Here is a 22,290-nt window from a genome sequence, read left to right on the forward strand (position 1 = left end):
TATACACCCTGCTGGTCATCAGATTCCATGTCCAGACACTTTATTTCATGGTGTCCTGTGTGGGGGTGGGAAGACCAGGGCGGACCGACCCTCAGAGGACTTCTGGGAGAAGCCAGGCAGCCTTCCTGGTGCCCTGGGCTCTGCAGACGTTCGGGGCCTTGACCGGCGTGGACTGTGGCAGCCTGCTGGCCTCCTGTGGCCAGTCCTGCCATCCCGGTGGGCTCCCCAGGGGACCTCCAGCTCAGCAGTTAACAGCAGTAGCAGCAGCAGATCTGGGGTCAGGGCGTGGGGCTGGGGCCTGGGTCCTCAGCAGTGCCATCTCCAGAGCTGGCCACCGGGGACCTGCTCTGACCCCTCTGCAGCGTGTAGGCGGACGGCCCCAGCCGCAGGATCTTGCCGCTGCCTAGACATTCGTCTCCCTTGTAGAAGACAGCAAACTGTAGATAGAAGACAGTCACCACCCGAGGCCGGGACAGACAGAGGGGCGCGGGGTCAGTGCTCCCAACAGCTTTACAAGAGGCAGGGAGGCAGATCTGTCCCCCAGGGGATAGTCACAGACCCACCACACAAGCTGTCTTGAGAACCCCAGGGAATCTGAGGGGAGGAGTGGGCTTCACTCCCTCCTCAGGGCTCCCCGTGACCTCCATCAAGCTCTAAGCAGCTGCAGCCTCACTGCCCTGTCCTGGGATGGTCAGCACACACTGCCTGCTGGGCACCCACTCCCACCTCCCCGGTCAGGGGTCCCCTCACACAGCAACCCTGTTAAGTCACAGGACAGCTGGGCTTTCTCCATGCTGCCTCAGTCCCGGGAACTGTCACAGGACAGGCTGAGGCCCGGCCATGTGAGGGCCCTGGGCAGCATGGGCCTGCCTCCCCCAGGGGTACCTCCCACCCCCAACAGCCCAGCCCAGCCCAGCCCCGGGGCCATACTCACCTGGCCGAGGGCAAGTGCCCTCACAGCCTTCACAGCGGTCACCCACACGGTGCCGTCCTGGTTGAGGGTCAGCACACAAGGCACTGGGGACAAGAGTGGCCTGAGAGGGGTTCACCTCGGACCCCCCAGGGAAGCAGCAGCAATAATGAAGCCAGGAGGTTGCCCAGCAGGACAAAGTCGGGGCACACACTGCTCCCAGCCCCCTCCTCTCCCTCCACAGTGGGCAGGGGGCTCTGAACCAGCCGTCGGTGTGAACCTCCTGCCCACAGCCCCACGTGCTGGCCCGCTTGCCCAGTCACCTAGCGCCATCTGGTGGCGGAACCGGAAGTGGCACTCCATCATCTTGTCGCGGACCAGGACCGGGGGCGGCTCCTCCGTGATCCAGTGCACGCGGCTGGTCCGCAGCAGGTCCCGGTACAGGGCAGGGTGGTCCATGCGGGGGGCCTGCGGGGGGACGCGCTGTGAGGCCGAGGGCTGCCATGCCCACTCTGCTCCCCTAGTGACGCCCAGCACCCGGCAAACCCACCACTGGGGACCAGCACTGGTCAGTGGATACTCAGAGGCACACTGTCCACAGGGACAGGCCACAGGCTGTCAACGAGCACCTTACAGGTGGGCCCTTATGCCCAGGGGAGGAGAGCCTTGCTCTTCACTGCAGTCACTCATGCAGGGTCATCACGGTGGAGGGGGACTCACCTCCGACCCCCAGAGAAGATGGGGTGTGCATGTGGGGACCGCTAGCAGGGCAAACCTGCTTCATCTCCTCCTGGGAAGTAAGGCCCAGGCCACTGCCCAGGAGCTCCCAGCACCTGCTCTCATTACACACCATGGGCACACACACTCACACACGTGCACACCCCCCCATGGGCACGTACACTCACACGCACATCCACACTGGGCACGCACGCGCACACTCACACTCGTGCGTACACACCGTGTGCTTGGACACTCACACACGCACACACATGCAGGCTGCTCTGCGGGGTCAAGGCTGCACCACTCACCACAAAGATGTCCCCCTTGGCGCTGTCCTTCTCCACCACGTACCAGGGCTCCCGCAGGCCCCCGATCCGAGCTCTCTGGCCCAAAGTGTACAGGAACCAGCCTATGTGGAGAGAGGTGTGCAGTGAGGCCAGCACCTCTGCTGGCGGGGAGGGCACGTGGGTCAGTGGACACCAACAACCACCGGGCACTGAGGCCCCCCCCCAGCTGGGGAGGTGTGGGCACTTGGACCACCAGGCAACAGCCAGACCGTGGGGCACATGGTCCCTCATGGTGTCCAGTAGCCTACATGATCACGTGGAGCACTGAAGGTGGCCAGGAAAGTGCCGGCAAAGGCCGCCAGCCGCTCCTCGGGAGGAAGACGGACCACTGCTTCCACGGAGATGCACAGCCTCGGAGACCGAGCCGCAGGTCCACGTCCTTCCAGAGCGGGGCTTGCTGCAGGGCGGGGCCTGGGGCTTTGGGCCACCTCACTGTGAGGCCCCTGCGCACAGACAGATGGCCGGTTTCCTAGGAACCTCACTGCCTCACACCCCCGGGAAGACGCAAACAAGCAACACAGTTCACAAAGCTACACTGCAGTCTCGCCTGATGCCACACAGCCTTGCTGGTCACAGCCTCACCAACGCCACACGGCCTCACTTGAGTGTAGTGTCTGCTCAGAGCACCCACCTAAGACACAGTACTGGTCCCTGCTTATCCTGAGCCAGAGAGACAAGCAGACCAGACTCAGAGAAGACAGCCCACAGCGCAGACCGTCCACGCGCAGACCATCCATGGGACAGATGGCTCAGGGGACACACCGTCCACAGGACACACTGTCCACCTGACACCCTGCCCATGAGACAGCCCATGGGACAGACGGCTCACAGGACATATCGCTCATGGGACACGCCATCCATAGGACTGACCATCCACATGGCACACTGCCCATGGGACAGACCATCTATGTGCAGACCGTCCACGGGACACACCGTCCACGGGACACACTGCCCACAAGACACACTGTCCACAAGACCAATGGCCCACGGGGCAAAATGTCCATGAGACAGTCCCTGGGGCAGGCCGTTCATGAGGGAGACTGCCCATAGGACAGACCGTCCATGGGACACACCATCCACGGTGCACACCGTCCATGGGGAACCTCACCTATGAGGCCACCGTCCATAGGCGCTACGACCTCCTCTGTCTAGAGACCACAATCAGTCGGTGCCCAGCTTCCACCCAGAGCCACACGAGCTGGTCCTGGACAAAATGGAGCAAAGCTTGAACCAGTGCTCCAAACCTTCGCGTCCAGGCTTGCTGGACCATCTGATGCTCCGAGACGACTGTCCAGACAGAGACGGTCTAAGCGCTGAACCACAGGTGACCTGGTCACCCATTAGCTGAGGGTCAGGACGGCCCATAACACACAGTCAGTCACCACCTGTGAGCGCTGCGCTCCTCACCAAACCACCCACAGGAGACTCACAGACAACACTGCTATGCTGCAAAGATGAGCCCAAGGCGGAGGGCGCGATTCCTGGGAACACTGAGAAAGGGGGCACACGGGGAATGTAACCAAGTCCCCGGACAGTTTGTGGAGAAAACCATTAACGGGAAACCCATCTGCTGTGCAAACTCTCACTGAAAACACAGTACACTATCTTTTTTTAAAAAAAGAGAGAGAGAGAGAGAGAGAGGGTGCTTCTTAACGTTATTAGGAGGGGCTTCTCGCTGGAGAGGGCCTTCATACTTGGGAAGGTGAAGGGTCAGCATAAGAAAGGAAGCCCCTTAATGAGATGGATTGACACGGTGACTGTCACAATGGACTTGGGTGTATCAGAGACGGTGAGGATGGCACAGGACAGGACAAGAGTCAAACCCTTTGTTCTAAGTTGCTATGAGTTGTAGCTAATCCAATGACACATAACTACTTCTTAATATGGAAAGGTCTCTAATTGAAGTTGGTGCTAAATGTCCTAGCTGCCTCCTGCATGACACGGGCAGACAGGCCTCCATGACCCACCTCTGACGGCAGAGCAGAGTGACATCCCCGGGGTGGGATGGTGCAGCTCACCTTGATGTGCTCCCAGGACCGTGTTGTCTTCTATGGAGATGAAGCGCCCAGGCCGAGGCTGCAGGTACTGAAAGCAAAGGGTGGTCACAAGGCGCCAGCCGGGCAGGGACACAGCACCCTCAGTGCACCCGTCACTCACCTGAAGGATGAAGTTCTCAAAGTTTCTTTTACCCACGAAGCAGATGCCCATGCTCTGAAAGGAGAATGGTGCCGTGTGAGCCAGCCAGCCTATGTGGAGCGGGCTGGGCTCCGTCGGGATGCCCTACATAGCATTGCTTGGCCTCCCTCCTGCCCCGACCCACCCGCCTGGCACAGGGCCTGGCTGTCCTGCTGCAGCAGGTGTTGGCCCTGGTGGGTGTTAGGGTCACTTCGTGCTAGGCCAGTGTATTAAGCCCTTGCTGCAGAATGTCACACCAGCTGCCTCAGGAACAAGCGTGGAATCAGCAACCAGAATGTCCAGCAGCATAAACAGTGCTTCAGTGCCGAGCTCCCAGCCCCACCCCACATGTACGGTGAGAAGGGACCGGAGAAGGGGCAGGAAGCAGACGGGCTGGGCCGGGCCAGACACCAACATCAGGGATATCAAGGGAAGACACACAGCCCTGTGCTCCCCCAGCTCTATCTGGAGCTGCCACATTCCGTGAGCGACACGACCCTCGGGCAGTGTTGCCTCTAGAAGGGGGGGTCTAGACGGTCAAGGCCTGTCCACACAGCCCACAGCTCCCTCAGCTTCTACCACAGAGCAACGACCGAACACTGACTAGCTGAGCTGACACGGGGTGGGGGTGGGGGGGTTACTGAGGAAGTGAAGGGCGGTGGGGAGGTGTGAAGATGGAGGATGATGTGAGCAGGTCGGTGAGTGAGCGGACGGGGACATGGTGAGGGGAGGGGACGGATGGACAGGCTGGTGAGTGAGTGGACAGAGGGAAAGACGGGGAGGGTGAGTGAGTAGGTAGATCAGCAAACGAATGAATGAACAGGTGGGAAGATGGAGGGAGGGATGGATGGATGGATGGATGGATGGATGGATGGATGGATGGATGGATGGATGGATGGGGGATGGATGGATGGATGGAAGGAAGGACGGACAGGTGGATACGTGAGTAGTTAAGTGGGTATATGGATGGATGGGTAGATGAAGGAGGAGGTAGATGGTGGGAAAGATGTATGGACAGATACACGGCCAGGTGTGTGGATGGGTAAGGGGTGAGGAAATGGTTGTGGTTATGTGAATGGGTGTGTAGGTGGGTGGGTAGAGAGATGGACAGACTGATGAGTGGCTAGGTGGATGGGCAGGGAGGGTAAGTGGGTGGGTGAGTGAACAGATGGCGGAGTGACCAGGGGGGCAGCAGGATGGAGGAGCAGGTGGGTGGTAGGTGAGTGGATGGAAGCTTGGATGACTAGGTGGATAGATGGGTGGGTGGAGGGTGGGTGGGCAGGGGCTAGGGGGTGGATGTCTTCTTTGGCGCCAACAATTTGCAGGTAATTATATAAACGTGAGCGTAAACACCTCACTAAGCTGAGGCAAAGGGTACCTCCTTTTTCTGAAGCACGTGATGAAGTCCATTCTCAGCAGCTATTTTCTTTACAAAGCCTTTGGTTAATCCCCCCAGAGGGAAGATGGTTCTCCTCAGGGCATCCTGGGAAACCTGGCTGAGAAAGAAGGTCTGGTCTTTAAAGCTGTCAGCTGCCTGGAGGAGTCTTACCGCTGCCAAGAGCAAAGAACAAAAGAGGTTGAATACAGACAGACATTGGCCTTCACCGCCCTTCTGCTTACTCCAGTTACCCCTGTGTGTGAGAAACAGCAGACAACCCGGCAAAAAACCAAAATAAAATCCACCAATACAAAAAACCAATAGTCATGAATATTATAGGAAAATCATTATTCCTAATTTGGCTACTACTGAAAAAGATAACACAAGAAGATGAAATTTATGTGATAAAGAAGTCTATTCTATTTCACATTTTAGATAGTGTTTTCAAAACTGGGAAAAAACCCACCATGAGAAAATGTTCTGAAGAGAGAAAAACAAGAGTCAGTTAAAAATGAGAGCGGACCATAACATCAGGGAGGTGGAGAGAGGGGAGGAGGACAGAGGGGAAGTGGGTAGCTGGGAGGTGGACAGCAGGGAGGTGGACATCAAGGCAATGGACAGCAGAGAGGTGGGCAGCAAGGTGGACAGCAGGGAGGCAGGCAGCTGGGAGGTGGACAGCAGGGAAGTGGGCAGGGGGGAGGTGGACAGCGGGGAGGCAGAAAGCAGGGAGGAGGGCAGTCCAATGAGCAGTGAGTGGTGTTTTCTCAGGATGTGTCCATGCAGGCACTTCCCAGGATGCTGGTGGTGCAGTGGTTACATGCTGGGCTGCTATCTGGAAGGTGAGTGGTTCGCAGCCACCAGCTGCTCTGCAGGGAGGGAAGCAGTCTGTGTCTGTGAGAACACACAGCCTGGCCACGCTGTGGACAGCTCTGTCCTCCTGGCTGTAGGAGTGAGTGGACTCGTGGCCGAAGCTGTGCTTGCGATGGGTACGCAGAACCTCACTGCCATTCCTGGTAACAGCAGTGTCTGCTCAGAGTCCAGGTCGTGTCTGACGGCGGCGACCTCTAGAGTCCTCTGAGGGGGCCTTTCAGGTGAGGCTTCCAAGTGACTGACCTGGGTCACATGGCCTTGCCTCAGGAAAGTAAGGACCCCTGCCTCTGGCCTGGACCCCACTGCTGGCTCACAGCACCCTGGACTGGAACTGTGAGGCTCTCCACTCAGGGGTCCCAGCTCGACCCTAAAGTGTCTCCCTGGGGCCTTCACCTGCTGCAGGGCCCTTTCTGCACAGCGCACCTACATCCCTGGTGGCACAGCAGATAAAAGGCTGCTCAGCTAAACAAAAGATGGGTGGTCCAAACCCTCCAGTCACTCCGCAGGAGAAAGGTGCAGCCGTTTGCTTGTGGAAACGCTGTCTGCAGGCTTTGGAGGCTCAGGGGAAGCAGTTCTGCTCTCTCCTGCAGGGTCACTATGAGTGGGAATCAACGTGATAGTAGTGAGGACAGAGAGGTCTCAATGACTCAGAAATGGAGCATGTCACCCACGCAACAGGATGGTGTTGGCCAGCCATGTGACAGGACAGTGGTGACATCATGTACGTAGCCTGGCTGACTCTCCCATGTGCCAGGTGGACGGCCCTGTCTCCATCCCCATTTCACAGACGAGGAAGTGGAGGCCCAGATGGTGAACGACTTGCCTCAGGCTCTGGGCAGGTGGGAGGCTGGGCCTGCACTCCTAACTTTAATTCATCGCTGTCTGTGCATCACACAGTGAGGGGGTCCATGCGCCAACAGGGGAACTCTGTCACCAGGCCATCCGGGAACAGAACTGCCTGCCAAACTCTGCTCTACCTTCATCAGGGAATCAGGACGGGCACTGGCCAGCACCACACAGTACAGGGTGAGGGCGGCGTGAGCATCGCCTCGGGCTGGGCTGACCAAGAACAAAGTCTCCAACTTGAGAAAGAATCGTGGCCAGCACACGCTGAACGGCCGTCCCGGGAGGAGGGAGGAGCTCGCCCTGCCAAGGGTGGCCTGCACAGGTGCTTCGCACACAGCTGCGTGGCCAGGCCGGCAGTACTGCTGGTCAGAAGAAGCCACTGCCCAGAGGCCTGGGCATGTTCCCTGTCATCCTCTCCCTGGGCCAGCCAGACTGGTGGCAGCACCACTTGACGTGGGGTGGCCAGGGCCCAGGGGCCGGAGAGGTCTCTGCCAATTGCACCTCCCCGGGCTGGCTCATACAGCCTAGTTTACTCCCCAGGGCAACACAGTGAGCCTGCAGGGAAGTTTCTCTGCCCAATAAAGACACTGCAAATGAGGCACTGTGTGCTGACAGTGAAAACAACACACAGAACTCAGCCCAGCCCAGGCCAGTGCACCTGCAGAGCCTGGGGCACCTGCCGCAGGACCTTCAGAACCTGGGGCACCTGCATCGGGGCACCTGCAGAGAGACTGGACCACCTGTGGCCCCTGGTGAAGGCCCCACAGTCCTGAGAGGAAAAGCAGGCTAGGTGTCAGCATCAACTCTGGAGCCACGGTCAGTTCATGTGGTGAGCCAGCTTTGGGGGCCAAGGGGAGGACAGCAGCATGAGTTCCAAAGACTTGACTTTGCACCCAAACCCGTGTCCTGCTGTGTCCTTCCAAGGTGGACTGGCCAGAACACGAGAGGCTGAGCTAGGGAAAGGCCGAGAGGTGAGTCCCACCCTCAAGCACCAGCACCAGCAGCCCAGGGGGCAGATGAAGGGAGCCCGACTCCAGAAGGAAGGCCTGGCTGGGCAGCACCCCCGGACAGCAGAGGCTCCCACTCGGAGCCCTAGCAGGCCAGTGCCCTCAGAGCCCTCATCAGGCTGCAGTCAGTTAGGGGGCATCACTGCTGTGAGTGTGGCATCACTGCTGTGAGTGTGGCTGCTTTCCTCACCGAGGGAGGGGAGGAGGAAACAGGCAGGGACAAGCCCGGGTGCATCATGGGAAGAGATAGCAGACTCTGTCACTTTCACCAAGTCACAGTAAATACAAACACAGGTGCCAAGCTTCTAAGGGCTCACGGGGCAGAGTGACCCTGAGTGAGCAGCAGCCGGGCTCGCTGGGGAACCAGGTTCAAACCCAGCCCACCTCCTGTGCTAGAGAGACATCTGCCAAGCCCTGTCTCCACACCTGGAAAACGGGAGACACGCACCGGGCTGTTAGGAGTCTACAGTGTGTAAGCACCTGTCCAATCTCAGAGCTTCTCCAGGTCCAGAGGGGCCAGGAGCAAGCTTGACCCAGCCCCCCGATGGTACCCAGGAGACCAGCACTCTTAGTGAGCTCAGCACATGGGGTTCCTGCGGAAAGGGGGCCCCAGCCTGCTCTGTTCACTTGGGGACTACGTGAGCTTATCTCCCTGCATGCACAGGTACTGAGGACAGTCCAGCAGCCCCCAAGGTTCCTGTCTGGCATTGATGGGTTTTATGGAAGGAGAAACCCTGGCCTCTGCCACATGCAAACCACAGGTATGCCTCATGTACCGGCTGTGGACGGCCAAGCTGACCGCTGGCCCACGGCGAGGGCAAGCCCCATCTGGCCCATTCACCCACAGACCCCTGATGCCCAGCCCACCAGAACCCCACAGTGAGGACCCTGGCCTTGGGGACAGCTGTGGTGCTGCCGACACTCTCGTCCCCTCCAGTGTTCTCTGAGTCACCTGCTCACCCGCACCCGCAGCTCACAACTGTATTATCAATTATGGATTCCATTCTCTACCGGCCCACGAGGCATCTGACCTCTGCCCCCAGTCACAGACCCTTGTGGGGAATGCATCCCTTGGGGATGGTGTTTCAAACAAACATGCAGACGTTGAGGATGAGGGCTACATGGACCACATCCCTGGTGTCCCTCAAAGCCCAGCCCGCGTGTACACACCAGGCTCCCACCTCTGTGCCTGGACTCACCGTTTCTCACTTCAAATCGGTTTCTGAAAAGCCCTTCGGGCCGCTTCACGTGCTTCTGCTGGAAGACCTCCTCATCCTCCAGAGACGTCCGCGCGTAGTGACCTGTGGCCACAGCATCAGCTCCTGGGAGTTTTGGAGGTGCAGGGTCACACATGAGGTGGGCATTGATGGGCGCATCCCGCAGTCTCACACTGGCCCTTATCAGCACCCGACCCTTGCCATAGCCACCAAACACACCTGCAGTTCTCCTAATGTCGGAACTTAAAAGGCTACAGCCGTCTCCCTCCCCCTCTAAGTGGCAGCAAAGCCTTGGTCTGACTTTAAAGTGATACAACTTTGCTACAAAGTTACACTACACTTTCAGATTTCAGTATGTTACCCTGTATCCTTTCAGTCCAGTTTTAGGGAATAATTAAAAAGGTACAAAAGGACTAGAACACAAAAATTTGACTCCTTTCTGATATTAAATAAAACTTGAAAACAATCAAAATGTTAAAAAAGGGAAGGGAGAGAACCCGGTACCACTGCAGAGGATATTTATACTTTTTAACCAGGTGGGAAAATGCTTGTAACATTCAGTTGTTGTTAGATGTCCTCAAGTTGAAGACTCAGTGACCTATGAACATAGATCTGAACTTGGCCCCATCCTGCATCATCCAAAAGCCAATTAAGTACACAGTCATTGCTTTAAGTATAAGCAGAGGGAGGGGAAATCTCAGGCAATTCGCATACTGGGAAGTGAAATTGCAGACATCTTTGCTCCTCTTTACTGTTCTGTGGCTTGAAAACAGCTCTAGATCCTGGAGGGCATTATTCTGAATGAACTATCTGTCACAAAAGGGCAAACACCGCATGTTGTTGTTAGGTGCTGTCAAGTATGAACAAAAGATCTATGTCCTGTCCTGCGCCATCCTCACACTTCTTGACACACTAGAGCCCATCGCAGCAGTCACCGTGTGTCAATCCACCTGGTTAAGGGTCTTCCTCTCCTTCACCGACCCTCCACCTGTCCCAGCATCACATCCCTCTCCAAGGAATAGCCTTTCCAAAGTATGAGAGGCAAAGCCTTATATTCCTGCCGCCAAAGAGCCCTCCGGCTGCACCCTCTCCGAGACATATCTGTTTGTTCTCCTGGCCGTCCATAGGATGGATAGTGCTCTTCTCCACCACCACAGCTCTAAGGCATCTTCTTTTCTCATTGTCCACCTCTCAGATGCAAATAATCGGAAAGATTATGGTTTGAATCAGACGCACCTTAGTCCTAAAACTGACATCACTACTCCTGAATAATTTGGAGAGGTCCCTAGCTACAGATTTTTCCAGTGCAATGTGTCTCCTTTTTTCCTGACTGCTGGCACAAAGGTGTTGATGAAGTTTCAGTCTCCTCTCCATCCATCACGACACTGCCTATCAGTCCAGTGGAAGGAATCTTTGTTTTCTTGACACTGAGACACAATCTATACTGAAAGCTGCATTCCTTGATCCTCCTCACTTTCAGCAAGTAAGGATTTGTCATCTGCATAATGTACGTTATTGATGAGTCTCCCTTTAATCCTGATGCCACATTCCTCTTCAGAGTCCAGTTTCTCGAATAATGTGCTCAAATTATTATTCAACAAATACTGCATAACCCACTATTATAAAAGGGGACTGACATGAAGGGTTGGGGGAGAACAGGAAGAGTAGACAGATAATGAATACTGCATTGGAACAGATGAAGGGAAGAATAATCCAAAAAGAAAATAGGATTAGGTATTATATGCGTGACAATAATCTGGAAGAAGAGGTGTACTGCAAAGTGAACCGGGAGGGGGAAGAAAATGTGCAAGAATGAATGAATTAAAAAAAAAAATCCAAGGGAGCTCTGGTGGCCTAGTGGCAAAAAGCTGCACTGCAATCCCAGAGGTGCACGGTTTGAATCCACCAGATGCTCTGCTGTAGGAGGGGCAATGTTCTCCTCCTGTACCAGTCAGATCTGATTTGACGGTACACACACACACAAATAATAAAATAAATTTAAAAAAAATCCAAACTAATATGGAAAAAAGAAAATATCATGGCTTGGGTATCAAGAAAATATCACAGCTCACCTTCGTCCTCAATGTGACATTAAATTATTTTTAAAAAAAATAACTCTAGAAGGGTAGCACACTGGTTATGTGTTGTTAGCTCAAAGGTCAGCTGTTCAAACCCAGCACCGCTCTGCTGGAGACAAATGAGGGTCCCTCCTCGCACGAGAGAGATAGTCAATCAGATACACAGGCGCCAGCCGGCTGTCCTCCCCCGGCTTCCCCTGCCCTGTGCCATTACGCTGACCAGCCGCTCCCTCCCGCGGCCTCCCCTGCCCTACGTCCTCCCACCGACCAGCCTGTGCAAGCTCTTCTGTCGTCTCTGGTGCTTCCTGCAGGTCCCGTGCTGCTGGCATTCAGACCCATTCTTTGTCTGATCCTCACAGGCCCTTGTCATTGTCTGTGCTGTCCCTTTCATGTCACTGACAATCTACAATCACACTCTCCTGTCCATTCTTTTCCACTTTGTGAGTCACTGGCCAGTGATCAGATTTTTATCTTTTCTAACTGTAATCTGGGTCCCCCAGTGGCTCTGCGGGACTGTGATGTAATCTGCAGCCCTGGTCCCCGTGGAGGGTGGGCTCCGAGGTGGTTCTGACTTCACAGCAAAGACTGTGAGTGTGAGCAATGCTTACAGCGCACACGACTGTCCGTTCAACACCTCACACACATTTTGGTTCCTCTCACTGTAACGGCACTCTTCCCAACTCCTCCCTGGGCCTCCTGTGTCCATCCATCCCTCTCTCCAGCCTCCTCCTGCCTTCAGAGCTGTTTCTGGGCAAATGCTGCCCTCTGGGTGCATCTGGTGGCTCTGCTGAGGGGTGCATTGTTCGCCAGTGCGGCTGGCTGTGCTGAGGACTGTACTTCTCCCCAGCGGTGTCCACCTTACAGGACGTCTGTCATTTGGCTGAAACTCGATTCTGTTCAGTTCCAGGCTTGAAGGGGAGGCCGCAACCCCAGGGCTCCATCAATCTCCAACAGAGCGGCCAGTCTGAGTTTTACTGTTTTTGAGTATTTTTCTTTTATCCTCGCTTCCTCTCTCTGTCTAGGACTTTCTGCTGAATGCCTGACCAGGGCAGTGGTTGGTGGCACCCAGAACAGTCTGGCTCTCCCGGTGTTGGGAAGCAGAGACCGCTCCATGGCCCATCAGTTCTTGGACTGACCGTTTCCTTAAGTCGTGAACCTTCTTCACTCTTCCTGCTCTGGATGAGGAAAGAGCAAGAGTTGCACCTGCAATGACCACATGCAACTCTGCAGCCACTGCTCACCAAGCAGGATGAGGGCCTTCCGAATGACTCAGCTGTCCTCCAGGACTAGATGCCAAGTCCCCAAGCCCAGTGAGCCATTCCCTCAAGTCATAGCTAAGATTGCTGGACATCAGTCCTGCACGCTCTGCTGGGTCCTTGGATATACATACTGTGCACACAAATACACGTGCGTGGAGAAACACTTTCCACCATCTACACGCGGCCACAGGCACGCTCCCGTCCACCTGGCCCACCTGGCTGGCTGGCCTCACCTCTGCACACTCCCATCCATCACCTCTGCATGTTTCCGTCCACCTGCCCCACCTGGCCGGCCGGCCTCACCTCTGCATGTTCCCATCCACCTGCCCCACTTGGCCGCCCAGTGTCACCTCTGCACGATCCCCTCCATGTCCACCTCCCCCACCTGGCTGGCCAGCCTCACCTGTGGATGCTCCTGTCCATCTGCCCCACCTGGCCAGCCGGCCTCAAGTCTGCACGTACTCACAGGTGTCCTCAATGTCTACTGCTGCAGGGCTGAGGGTGACAGCACTTTCCCGGCTGCCTGGCACTGTGTCCCTCCCCGGGACTCCCTGTGTCCTGCGCGCTGCACCCTCACTGTGTACTGCCCTTCCCTCATCTGCTAACACGAGTCCACCCTCTGGTTACTATACCGCCCTGCCCTCTCCTCCCTGGTGGTGGTTGTCGTCAGGTGCCGTTAAGTCCACTGACTCACGGCGACCCTGTGAGGAACAACTCTGAGCCCTGCCCTGTCCTGAGCACGCCTGGCCACCTCTGACCCACCTGGCCCCACTGTCCCTGTGACAGTGCATCTCATCTGGGGTTGTTTCAGTGTGTAAGCTTCTCCTTGACTTTTATGACAGGTGACTAACAGGACGCTCAGGTGGCACAGTCTGAAGGGTGTTGTGTCGCTAACCAAAAGGCTCATCTCCAGCAGTTCAAATCCACCAGGAGAAAGACGGGCAGTCTCCTCCCGCTGAGGTTTATGACGGGAGGTCAGTGAGGCAGAACCATCAGTGACAGTGGGTTCCGAGTTTGAGACAAATACAGTACTTACCCCTCCGAAAATCTGATTTCACTCAGCGTAACATCCTCTGGGTTCACCCATATCACGGCGTCTCGAGCAGCCTACACTATCGTGTGTGGACTATTACGGCCCTGTGTGCCTGTGCCTTACTTTATCCACGGAGCTCTTCCTACTGGGAATAATGCCGAGATGAACGTGAGTGTGGCTGAACCCGTTCACGAATGGCTCTTATTCTCTAGGAGAGACATATGTGAGATGGCTGAATCACACGGAATTTCCATTTCCAATGTTTAAAGGATTTGTGTACCATTTTCCCTATCGAAGTACTACTTCAGATGGTTTTATTTAATATTCAGCAGTATTTCGCTAACATGTGATATCAATGATACAGTTCAAGAATTTCCACATTCAGCTGGATCACCCTTCTTGGGAGTAGGAACAAATACAGACCTCTTTCAATCCGTTGGCCAGACAGCTGTTCTCCAAATTTCCTGGCAGAGACTGGTGAGTGCATCCAAGGCTGCATATTGAAGTAAGTCAATTGGCATCACATCGATTCCTGGGGCCTTATTGTTCTGCCAAGGCCTTCAAAGCAGCTTCCACGTCCTCCTTCATTACCATTGGCTCCTGCTCAAATGGTACTTCCTGAAATTTTTCAGTATCAATCAATTCTGTCCGGTACAGTGACTGTGTATTCCCTTCCATCTTCTTTTGATGCTTTCTGGGTGATTCAATATATTGCCCCATAGCACCTTTCAACATTGTGACATGAGGCTTAAATTTTTTTTTCACTTCTCTCCGCTTGAGAAATGCAGCGCGAGTTCTTCCCTTTTTATTCTCCAATTCCAGCTCTCTGCACATTCCATTATAACTTACTTTGTCCTCCTGAGTGGCCCTTTGAAATCGTCTGTTCAGCTCCTTCACTTCAATATGTTTTCCTTTAGATTTGGCTTCTCAACGCTCCAGTGCAATCTTTAGAGTCTCTTCTGACATCCATTTAGATTTTTTTCATTCTCCTCTGTTTTTGTAATGACCTCTGCTTTCTTCATGGATAAGATACTTGATATCATCCCACAATTCATCTGGTCTTCTATCACTGGTGTTCAATGTCTCAAACCTATTCTTAAGATGATCATGAAATTCAGATGAAACTGATTCAAGATCGTATCTTGGTTCCTGTGGACTTACTTTTTTTTTTTAGCCTCAGTGTGAACTTGCAGATGAGTAATTGATCTGACCCACAGTCTGCCCCTGGCCTAGTTTTGACTGCTGATATTGAGTTTCTCCAATGATTTCTTCCACAAATGTAGTTAATCTGACTCCTATACAACCAATCAGGTGAGATCCACACGTAAAATCATTTTCGTGTCTTTTAGAAAAAAATATTTGCAATGAATAAATCATTGCCAGTACAAAACTCAATCATTCTATTTCCAGCCTCATTTCTATCACCAAGCCCCACATATTGTAACTACTGTTCCTTCTTCATTGTTTCCTACTTTTGCATTCCATTCACCAATTATCGTTAGCACGTCTTGACTACATGTAAGATTCATTTCAGACTGCAAAATTTGGTAAAAATTTCAAGTTCTTCCTCTTTGGCACTAGGTGTCAGAGAATATATTTGAATAATAGTCGTATTTCATAGGTCTTCCTTGTATGTGTGTGGATATTATCCTATCATTCGCAACATTGTATTTGAGGATAGAACTTGAAATTGTTTTACTATGAATGCAACACCATTCTTCTTGCTTTCCATTCCCTCATAGTGGAACATGATTATCTGACTCCAAGCAGACACAGCTGCTCCATCGCATCTCACTAATGCCTAGTATGTCAGTATTTATGCGTTCCATTTCATTTTTTAACAATTTCCAGTTTCCCAACATTCAAGCTAAATTCATTCCACATACCAATTGTTAAAGGAATAAGTTCAGTCAGGACTGAGAAGAGACCGTGGCACCAGGGGCATCATTGCTGATTTCAGATGGATCCTGGCTGAAAGTAAGGAATATCAGAAGAACGCCTATTTGTGCTTTATCGACTATGCAAAGGCATCTGACTGTGTGCATCATGACAAGTTGTGGCTGACCTTGAGAAGAATGGGAATCCCAGAGCACTTGACTGTGCTCATGAGGAACCTCTACCTGGACCAGGAGGCTGTTGTGCGAACAGAGCAGGGGAGCACTGCATGGTTTGGAATTGCGAAGGGAATGTATCAAGAATGCACTCTATCTCCATACCTGTTCAATCTATATGCCGAGCAAATTATCCAAGAAGCTGGACTCTGTGAAGAGGAGTGTGGCATCAGGATTGGAGGGAGACTCATCAATAACCTGCATCATGCAGATGACACAACCTTGCTCACTGAAAGTGAGGAGGATTTGAATCACTTGTTGCAGAAGATCAAAGAATTCAGCCTTCAATATGGAGTGCACCTCAGTATCAAGAAAACAAAGATTCTTACCACTGGACCAACAGGGAGTGTCATGATGGATGGAGAGGAGATCAAAACTGTCAATAGTTCCATCTTGCTTGGAGCCACAATTAACACCCTTGTTACGAGCAGTCAAGAAATAAGGAGACGCATGACACTGGGAAAATCTGCAGTTAGGAACCTGTTCACGTCCTCTGTTGGTTTTGTTAATGGGCTGCTTGTCATTTTGTATTCTCTACATCATACAGATCAAGCCCTTCTCAGACGTGCCATCACCAAAGATTTTTTCCAGTCTAAAGATTCCCTTTTCCACTCTTTTGGAAAAGCCTCTGATGTGCCACATCTGTTTCTTCTAGGAGGTCTCAGTCATCTAGTCTCTCTTCTGCTTTTGCAATCTTTTTAGTTGCATTTTAAAGACCATTAACACTCTAAATTTGAGCCCCTAAGTTTATTGCTATTTATATACTGATGGCTTTTACAGTTTTAGGTCTCTGATCCATCTCAAGTTAGTTTTTGCATATAGTATGACACGTGGGTCTTGTTTCATTTTCTATTCTCCAATGTCTGGTCCAGCCAAGATCACTTGTTAGAGACTGTATCTTCCCCAATTAGTGGACTATGGCCCTTCATCAAAGATGAGCTGGCATAAGTGGACAGATGACATCTGGGTTCGCAATTCTGTTCCCCTAGTTCACGTGTTGATGTGTGCATCTCTATCCTCGGACTCCCTGGGGCTGGCTCTCCTGAGGCCCCTGTCCTCACACTGGTGAGGTCTGTGAGGGAGGGGCCACTGTCTCCTCCATGGTTCTCAGCACTGACAAGTCACTAGAAAGTTTTATGTCATGCAGAAATAATACAAAATAGCATAGTCTTCACTGTTTCCTTGACTTCTGAAGAAAGGTTTTTAGACTATTTCTGAAAATCTCTGATTTTTTTAAAAAAAGATGAAAGTGACACTGACAACTTACCAAGATTATCCACGGCATAACTGAAGAAACAGCTGAATTTGATGTGCTTGTTGCAAATTATGTCAGGGTTCGGAGTCCTTCCTTTTTCATATTCACTTAAAAAATCGCTGAAAGCAAAGGAAAGAAACCACCTTTAATATCTAAGTGTGAAACATTGCTGAAAAAGGAAAACCCGGTACTTGACTAAGCCTCCTCATGTTGTAATAATAAAGTTGTATTTTCTTTCTGTGGAACAGAAGAGCTTCTGCCTGAGGACGTTTTTCATGTTTCATCAGACCCCCCTGCTCACCAGCTCCACCTTTCACTCAGCACATGACGTATACATAAATGAACACGGTGTCATCATCTGTGACTGGGGCCCTGGGGCACCCTGTCCCCTCAAAGGTGCACAGGGGCCAGGTCAGAGCCATCCTGCCATCTCAGGGTGAGAAACGGGGCTGCTGGGAAAACACCAGTCAAACTCAAATACATCAGCATCTCTCAGCAGCCCCTCCAAGCCAAGCTTCAGCAGGTTCTCAGGGGCTGTAAACCATGAGGGATGAGACTGTCCATCTTTCTCACTCAGAGAACCTAGTGAGTCGGGACTCCAAGATGTGCTGTCTTTGCGTTATCAGGCCAACTCCTTATGGACTATGCCCCAGGGCTCCCTGAGCACCAACCAGGAACCTACAATGTACCAAAAGGGACCAGCAACCTCCTGGCTGCAGAACACGGAGCTGGCCACACTGACAAAATGGGTGTCTGCCCCACTAAACTGAATGGACAAGGGAGGTGGTGGCTACAGTGAAAGCTGCAGAAGCAAGAACCCGTGGATGGTGGAAATCTGTCAGAGAGGAAAAGGCACATGCCTCCCACAGAACTACGAGAGTTAAGACTGACTGCTGTCAGGTGCCATCGAGTCAAACAACTGGCAGTGACCTTCTAAACAACCCATCCTCACGACCTCTGACAAGCCCACTGTGGCAGTCACTGGCTCCACGCATCTTGTTCAAGATCTTCCTCTCTGACCCTCCGCTTTTACCTGCATGATGTCTTCTCCCAAGGACTGGCCTCTCCTGACAACATTGCCAGAGTATGTGAGACCAAGTTTTATCACCTTTGCCTGGCAGGAGCACCTGCTCCTTTAGCCGTTCATGTGATGTTCGGTGCTCTTCAATACTGCAATCCAAAGACATCAGTTCTTCTTCAGCCTTCCTTATTCACTGTCTAACTTTCAGAGGCTCAGCAAGGAACGAAAGATGGCCCAGACCAGGTGCACCTTGGTCTTTAACTGGAACCACTCTTCTTTGGCCCTCTGGGGGTGACCGCACCATCTGTGCAGAACACGCGCAGACCTGGGAACACGAGGCATTCCTACCTGGTTCTGCTCTCCTACGATTCCTTGAACACTAGCAAGACTCAGGGAAAAGGAACAGTTTTTAAGTGCTCACTGGGTGTTCAGGGTAAACACAGAAGGTTGTCAAAGAGTAGACTCCAGATTCCACACGTGCAGAGCGTGTCTGCGCGCCACTGGGCTTTCAGCAGTGAGTCTGCAAATGGGGATCACCAGGCCTTTCTTCTGATGAGCCGTAGAGGATGACTCGTAGCAATCCTATGAACAACAAATCTGAATACGACTATTCTGTGCCGTCTTCACCATCTGACATACTCAAGCCCACTGCCACAGTCACTGTGTTAGCCTACCTGGTTGAAGGTCTTCCTCTCTTTCCCTGTCCCTCCACCTTCCCAAGGACAATGTCCCTCTCCAAGGAACGCCTCTCCTAACAACATGCCCAAAGCACATGACACGAAGCTTCATCATCTTCGCCTCCAAGAAGCAATGTGACTTCACCTTCTCCAAGAAAAACCTGTTTGTTTTTTTTTGGCAATCCATGGGATGTTCAGTACTCTTCTCTAACACTATCGTTCAAAGGCATCAATTCTTCTTCTGTCATCCTTCTTCATTGTCCAGCTCTCAGATGTAGAGAAAGTAACTGAAAAGACCATGGTCTGGATCAGGTGCAACTTGGTCCTCAAATTAATATCACTGCTCCTCAATAATTTAGAGATTTGTGACTAAAGACTTTTCCAGAGAAATACATCTCCTGATCTCCTGATTGCTAGTACCAAGTATACTGATTGTAGACCAAAGTAAGATGAAGTCACTGACAGTCTCAATCTTTTCTTCTCTGTCATGATGTTGCTGATTGGTCCAGTGGTGGATTTTTATTGTCTTGAAGTTGGGATGCAATCCATATTGAAGACTGCAGTCCATATTGATCTTCTGAAGCAACTGCTTCAAGCCCTCCTCACTTTCAGCAAGCAAGGCTGTGTCATCTGCATAACAAAGGTTACTGATGAGTCTTCCATCCTGATTCTTCATATTCAATGCCCTATTCTTCATAGATTAGTACTAAATAGTGCTGTGGGGATTGAGGATACTTTTGTGAAAATCTTCCAGTAGGCTTTAGGAGGATGTAACTTGCACAGAAGGAGACTGCTCATCTTTCTCCTGCAGAGAACCTGGTGGATTCGAACTGCCCGCCTTCAGGCTGGAAGCACAACTCCTCACATCTAAGCCACCAGAGCTCTCTGTGGCGGTAGGATTACACAAGTTTTTATTTCAGTGTTTCCAGGCACAGAGGACTAGATCACCTGACTTCTTCTCAGATCTTTCCGAGGACCTATGACATCTTAGGCAGGCATCAAATCTCCCCCTACAGGATCCACACTCCCCAGAGAGATCAAGCCTTTCTCTCCTGGAGCAGGAATCAGAGCCAAAAGCATCACTCAGTCCAAGAGATCACTGAAAAGATGACCAGAAGGTGGTTAAAGAGGAACAAGAGAGCCCGGGGCTCCCGTGGGGCCCAGGCACAGTCCTGACCACTGAGAGCGCACCCACTTCCCAGGGCTGCTGGCCGAGTCTGTGGCGCTCACCTGAACACCTGGTTCCAGTACTCTTTCACGTAGGACACCTGGTGGAAAGGGATGTCGAGGATCTGGCACACACGGTAAGCATCCTCACAGTCCCTGTCGGCTGTGCACACGCCATGCTCGTCCAGGGAGTCCCAGTTCTTCATGAACACCCCCGTCACCTGATAACCTGGGGGAAGAATGGGCAAGTGAACTCGGCACCTACATCTCCTTCCTCGCGGTGGCCAAGCCCAGCCAACACATCACACCTCTGTGCTGACTGCCACGATGGCGCCCTCCCCTCCCTTCAGGGAATGCCTTACGCTTCCTCCAAGGCTCAGCTCAAATGACATCACGTCACAACACTTCTCAATCCCCCTCCCTCAGTTACACATGGCTGGGGTTAGCCTATTCCTCCATTCACTGCCATAAGGTCGGAACTGACCCACTATGACCCTCCATTGCCTTTCCAAGGCTCTAAATCTCAACAAGAGGCTCTTCTGTCCATCCTTCTCCCGTGGAGCCACGGTGGGTTCAAACTGAAGACATATAGGGAGCCTTCCAGCTGGCAGCAGACCTCCCTACAGACTACCATCCACTTCTAGTTGTTGTTAGGTGCCATCAGATGTATTACAACTGACAGCAACCTTACGAACACAAAGCAAAGCGTTATGACGAAATGCACAAGGAATAGAGTTAGAAAACCAAACGGGAAGAGTGTGTTCAGCATTTCTTGGGCTGAAAGAGCTGAAGAACAAATTCAAGCATCACCCTTCTGCCACCATTTAAAATCCAGCTCCATACAGCACTCCACCACCCCTGCTGCCGTGACAGGGTCCACGTGCCAGCACCACCCTGCCTACAGCTCGGCTGCAACAGAGGGCACGGACGAGTACAGCAACAAGAAGACTCAGCAGGGGAAGCCAAGATCAACATGACCAACAATCAGCGGGATGACGGTAAAGTGTTTGCTGGAGGCTTGAGCTGGGATACAAGCAAGAAAGAGAGGAGTGTTTCTCTCGATTTAGAGAGGTGACAGACTGCACGATGAAAACAGACCCAGTCACTGGATGGTCAAGAGGGTCTGTACTTTTCAAAGCGCTGCTCGTTGATAAGGTTTTGGAACTGAAAGAACACAAACTGGATGGCAAATTGACAGATCCCCAAAAGAATGAAAGCTTTTTAAGGGAAGGATCCCCCCCTCAAAAAAAAAGGTTTTTATAGGTGGATTGAGCCCAGATACTTCTGAAGAGCAAATTAAAGAGTATTTTGTTGCTTTGACAACACTGAAAATACTGAACTTCACAGGGATGCAAAAACAAGTGAAAGAAGAGGGTTTTGTGTTCTCACATGCACAGATGAAGAGCCAGTAAAGACAGTATTGGAAAGTAGTTATCATGAAATTGGTTCTGGGAAGTATGACATCAAAGCTGCACAACCCAGAGACGGAGACAGGAAACCACAGAAAGGAGGAAGAGGTGCTGCAGCTGGTGGGCGAGGCGGTTATATGGGGAGTGGACGAGGTCAGGGCCAAACTGGAGCCAAGGACCCTCTACCAAAAGTGCTCTGGTGACATCGTCTGTGGGGACGAGCTCCCACGGGCTGCCTCCTCCCAACAAATCAGCCGCCCACCTTGTCAGGACCCCTCTGCTCCTCGGTAAGGCGAGGGGCGCACAGGCCAGAGAGCAGGTGAGGAGCGAGGGGTGCACAGGTGAGAGGTCAGTTGACAGGCAAAGGGCACATAGGTGAGGGGAGCACGGGTGAGAGGTCAGGTGAGGGGAAAAGGGTACATAAGTGAGGGGCGAGGGGCGACAGGTGAGGGGCAGGTGAGAGGCAAGGGGCACACGGAGAGAGAGGTCAGTTGACGGGCGCAGGGCACATAGGTGAGGGGCACAGAGGTGAGAGGGCAGGTGAGGAGCGCACAGGTGAGAAGCCAGGTGAGGGGCGAAGGGCACACAGGTGAGGGGCGAAGGGCACATAGGTGATAGGTGCACAGGTGAGAGGGCAGGTGAAGGGCGAGGGGCGCTGAGGTGAGAAGCCAGGTAAGGGAAGAAGGGCACATAGGTGAGGGGCGAAGGGCACATAGGTGAGGGGTGCTCAGGTGAGAAGCCAGGTAAGGGGAGAAGGGCACATAGGTGAGGGGTGCTCAGGTGAGAGGGCAGGTGAAGGGCGAGGGGCGC

General features: G+C 52.7%; 1 protein-coding gene across 1 annotated transcript in view; it reads right to left on the reverse strand.

Moving 5' to 3' along the window:
- Positions 1-278: 278 nt before the first annotated feature.
- TRMU (tRNA 5-methylaminomethyl-2-thiouridylate methyltransferase) overlaps positions 279-22,290 on the reverse strand; it is a 22,527-nt gene continuing 515 nt past the window's right edge. Inside the window, exons 2-11 of the mRNA XM_006888123.1 lie at positions 20,135-20,300; positions 17,219-17,325; positions 9,453-9,575; positions 5,531-5,703; positions 4,135-4,188; positions 3,996-4,062; positions 1,939-2,039; positions 1,234-1,378; positions 935-1,017; positions 279-437 (exon numbers count right to left, since the gene is read on the reverse strand). Of these exons, the coding sequence (XP_006888185.1) occupies positions 279-437; positions 935-1,017; positions 1,234-1,378; positions 1,939-2,039; positions 3,996-4,062; positions 4,135-4,188; positions 5,531-5,703; positions 9,453-9,575; positions 17,219-17,325; positions 20,135-20,300 (1,178 nt within the window). The remainder of the gene's footprint in view (positions 438-934; positions 1,018-1,233; positions 1,379-1,938; positions 2,040-3,995; positions 4,063-4,134; positions 4,189-5,530; positions 5,704-9,452; positions 9,576-17,218; positions 17,326-20,134; positions 20,301-22,290) is intronic.

This window comes from Elephantulus edwardii, unplaced genomic scaffold, assembly GCF_000299155.1.
Source record: "Elephantulus edwardii isolate Elephantulus edwardi_28Jun2011 unplaced genomic scaffold, EleEdw1.0 scaffold00064, whole genome shotgun sequence".
Lineage (NCBI taxonomy): Eukaryota > Metazoa > Chordata > Mammalia > Macroscelidea > Macroscelididae > Elephantulus > Elephantulus edwardii.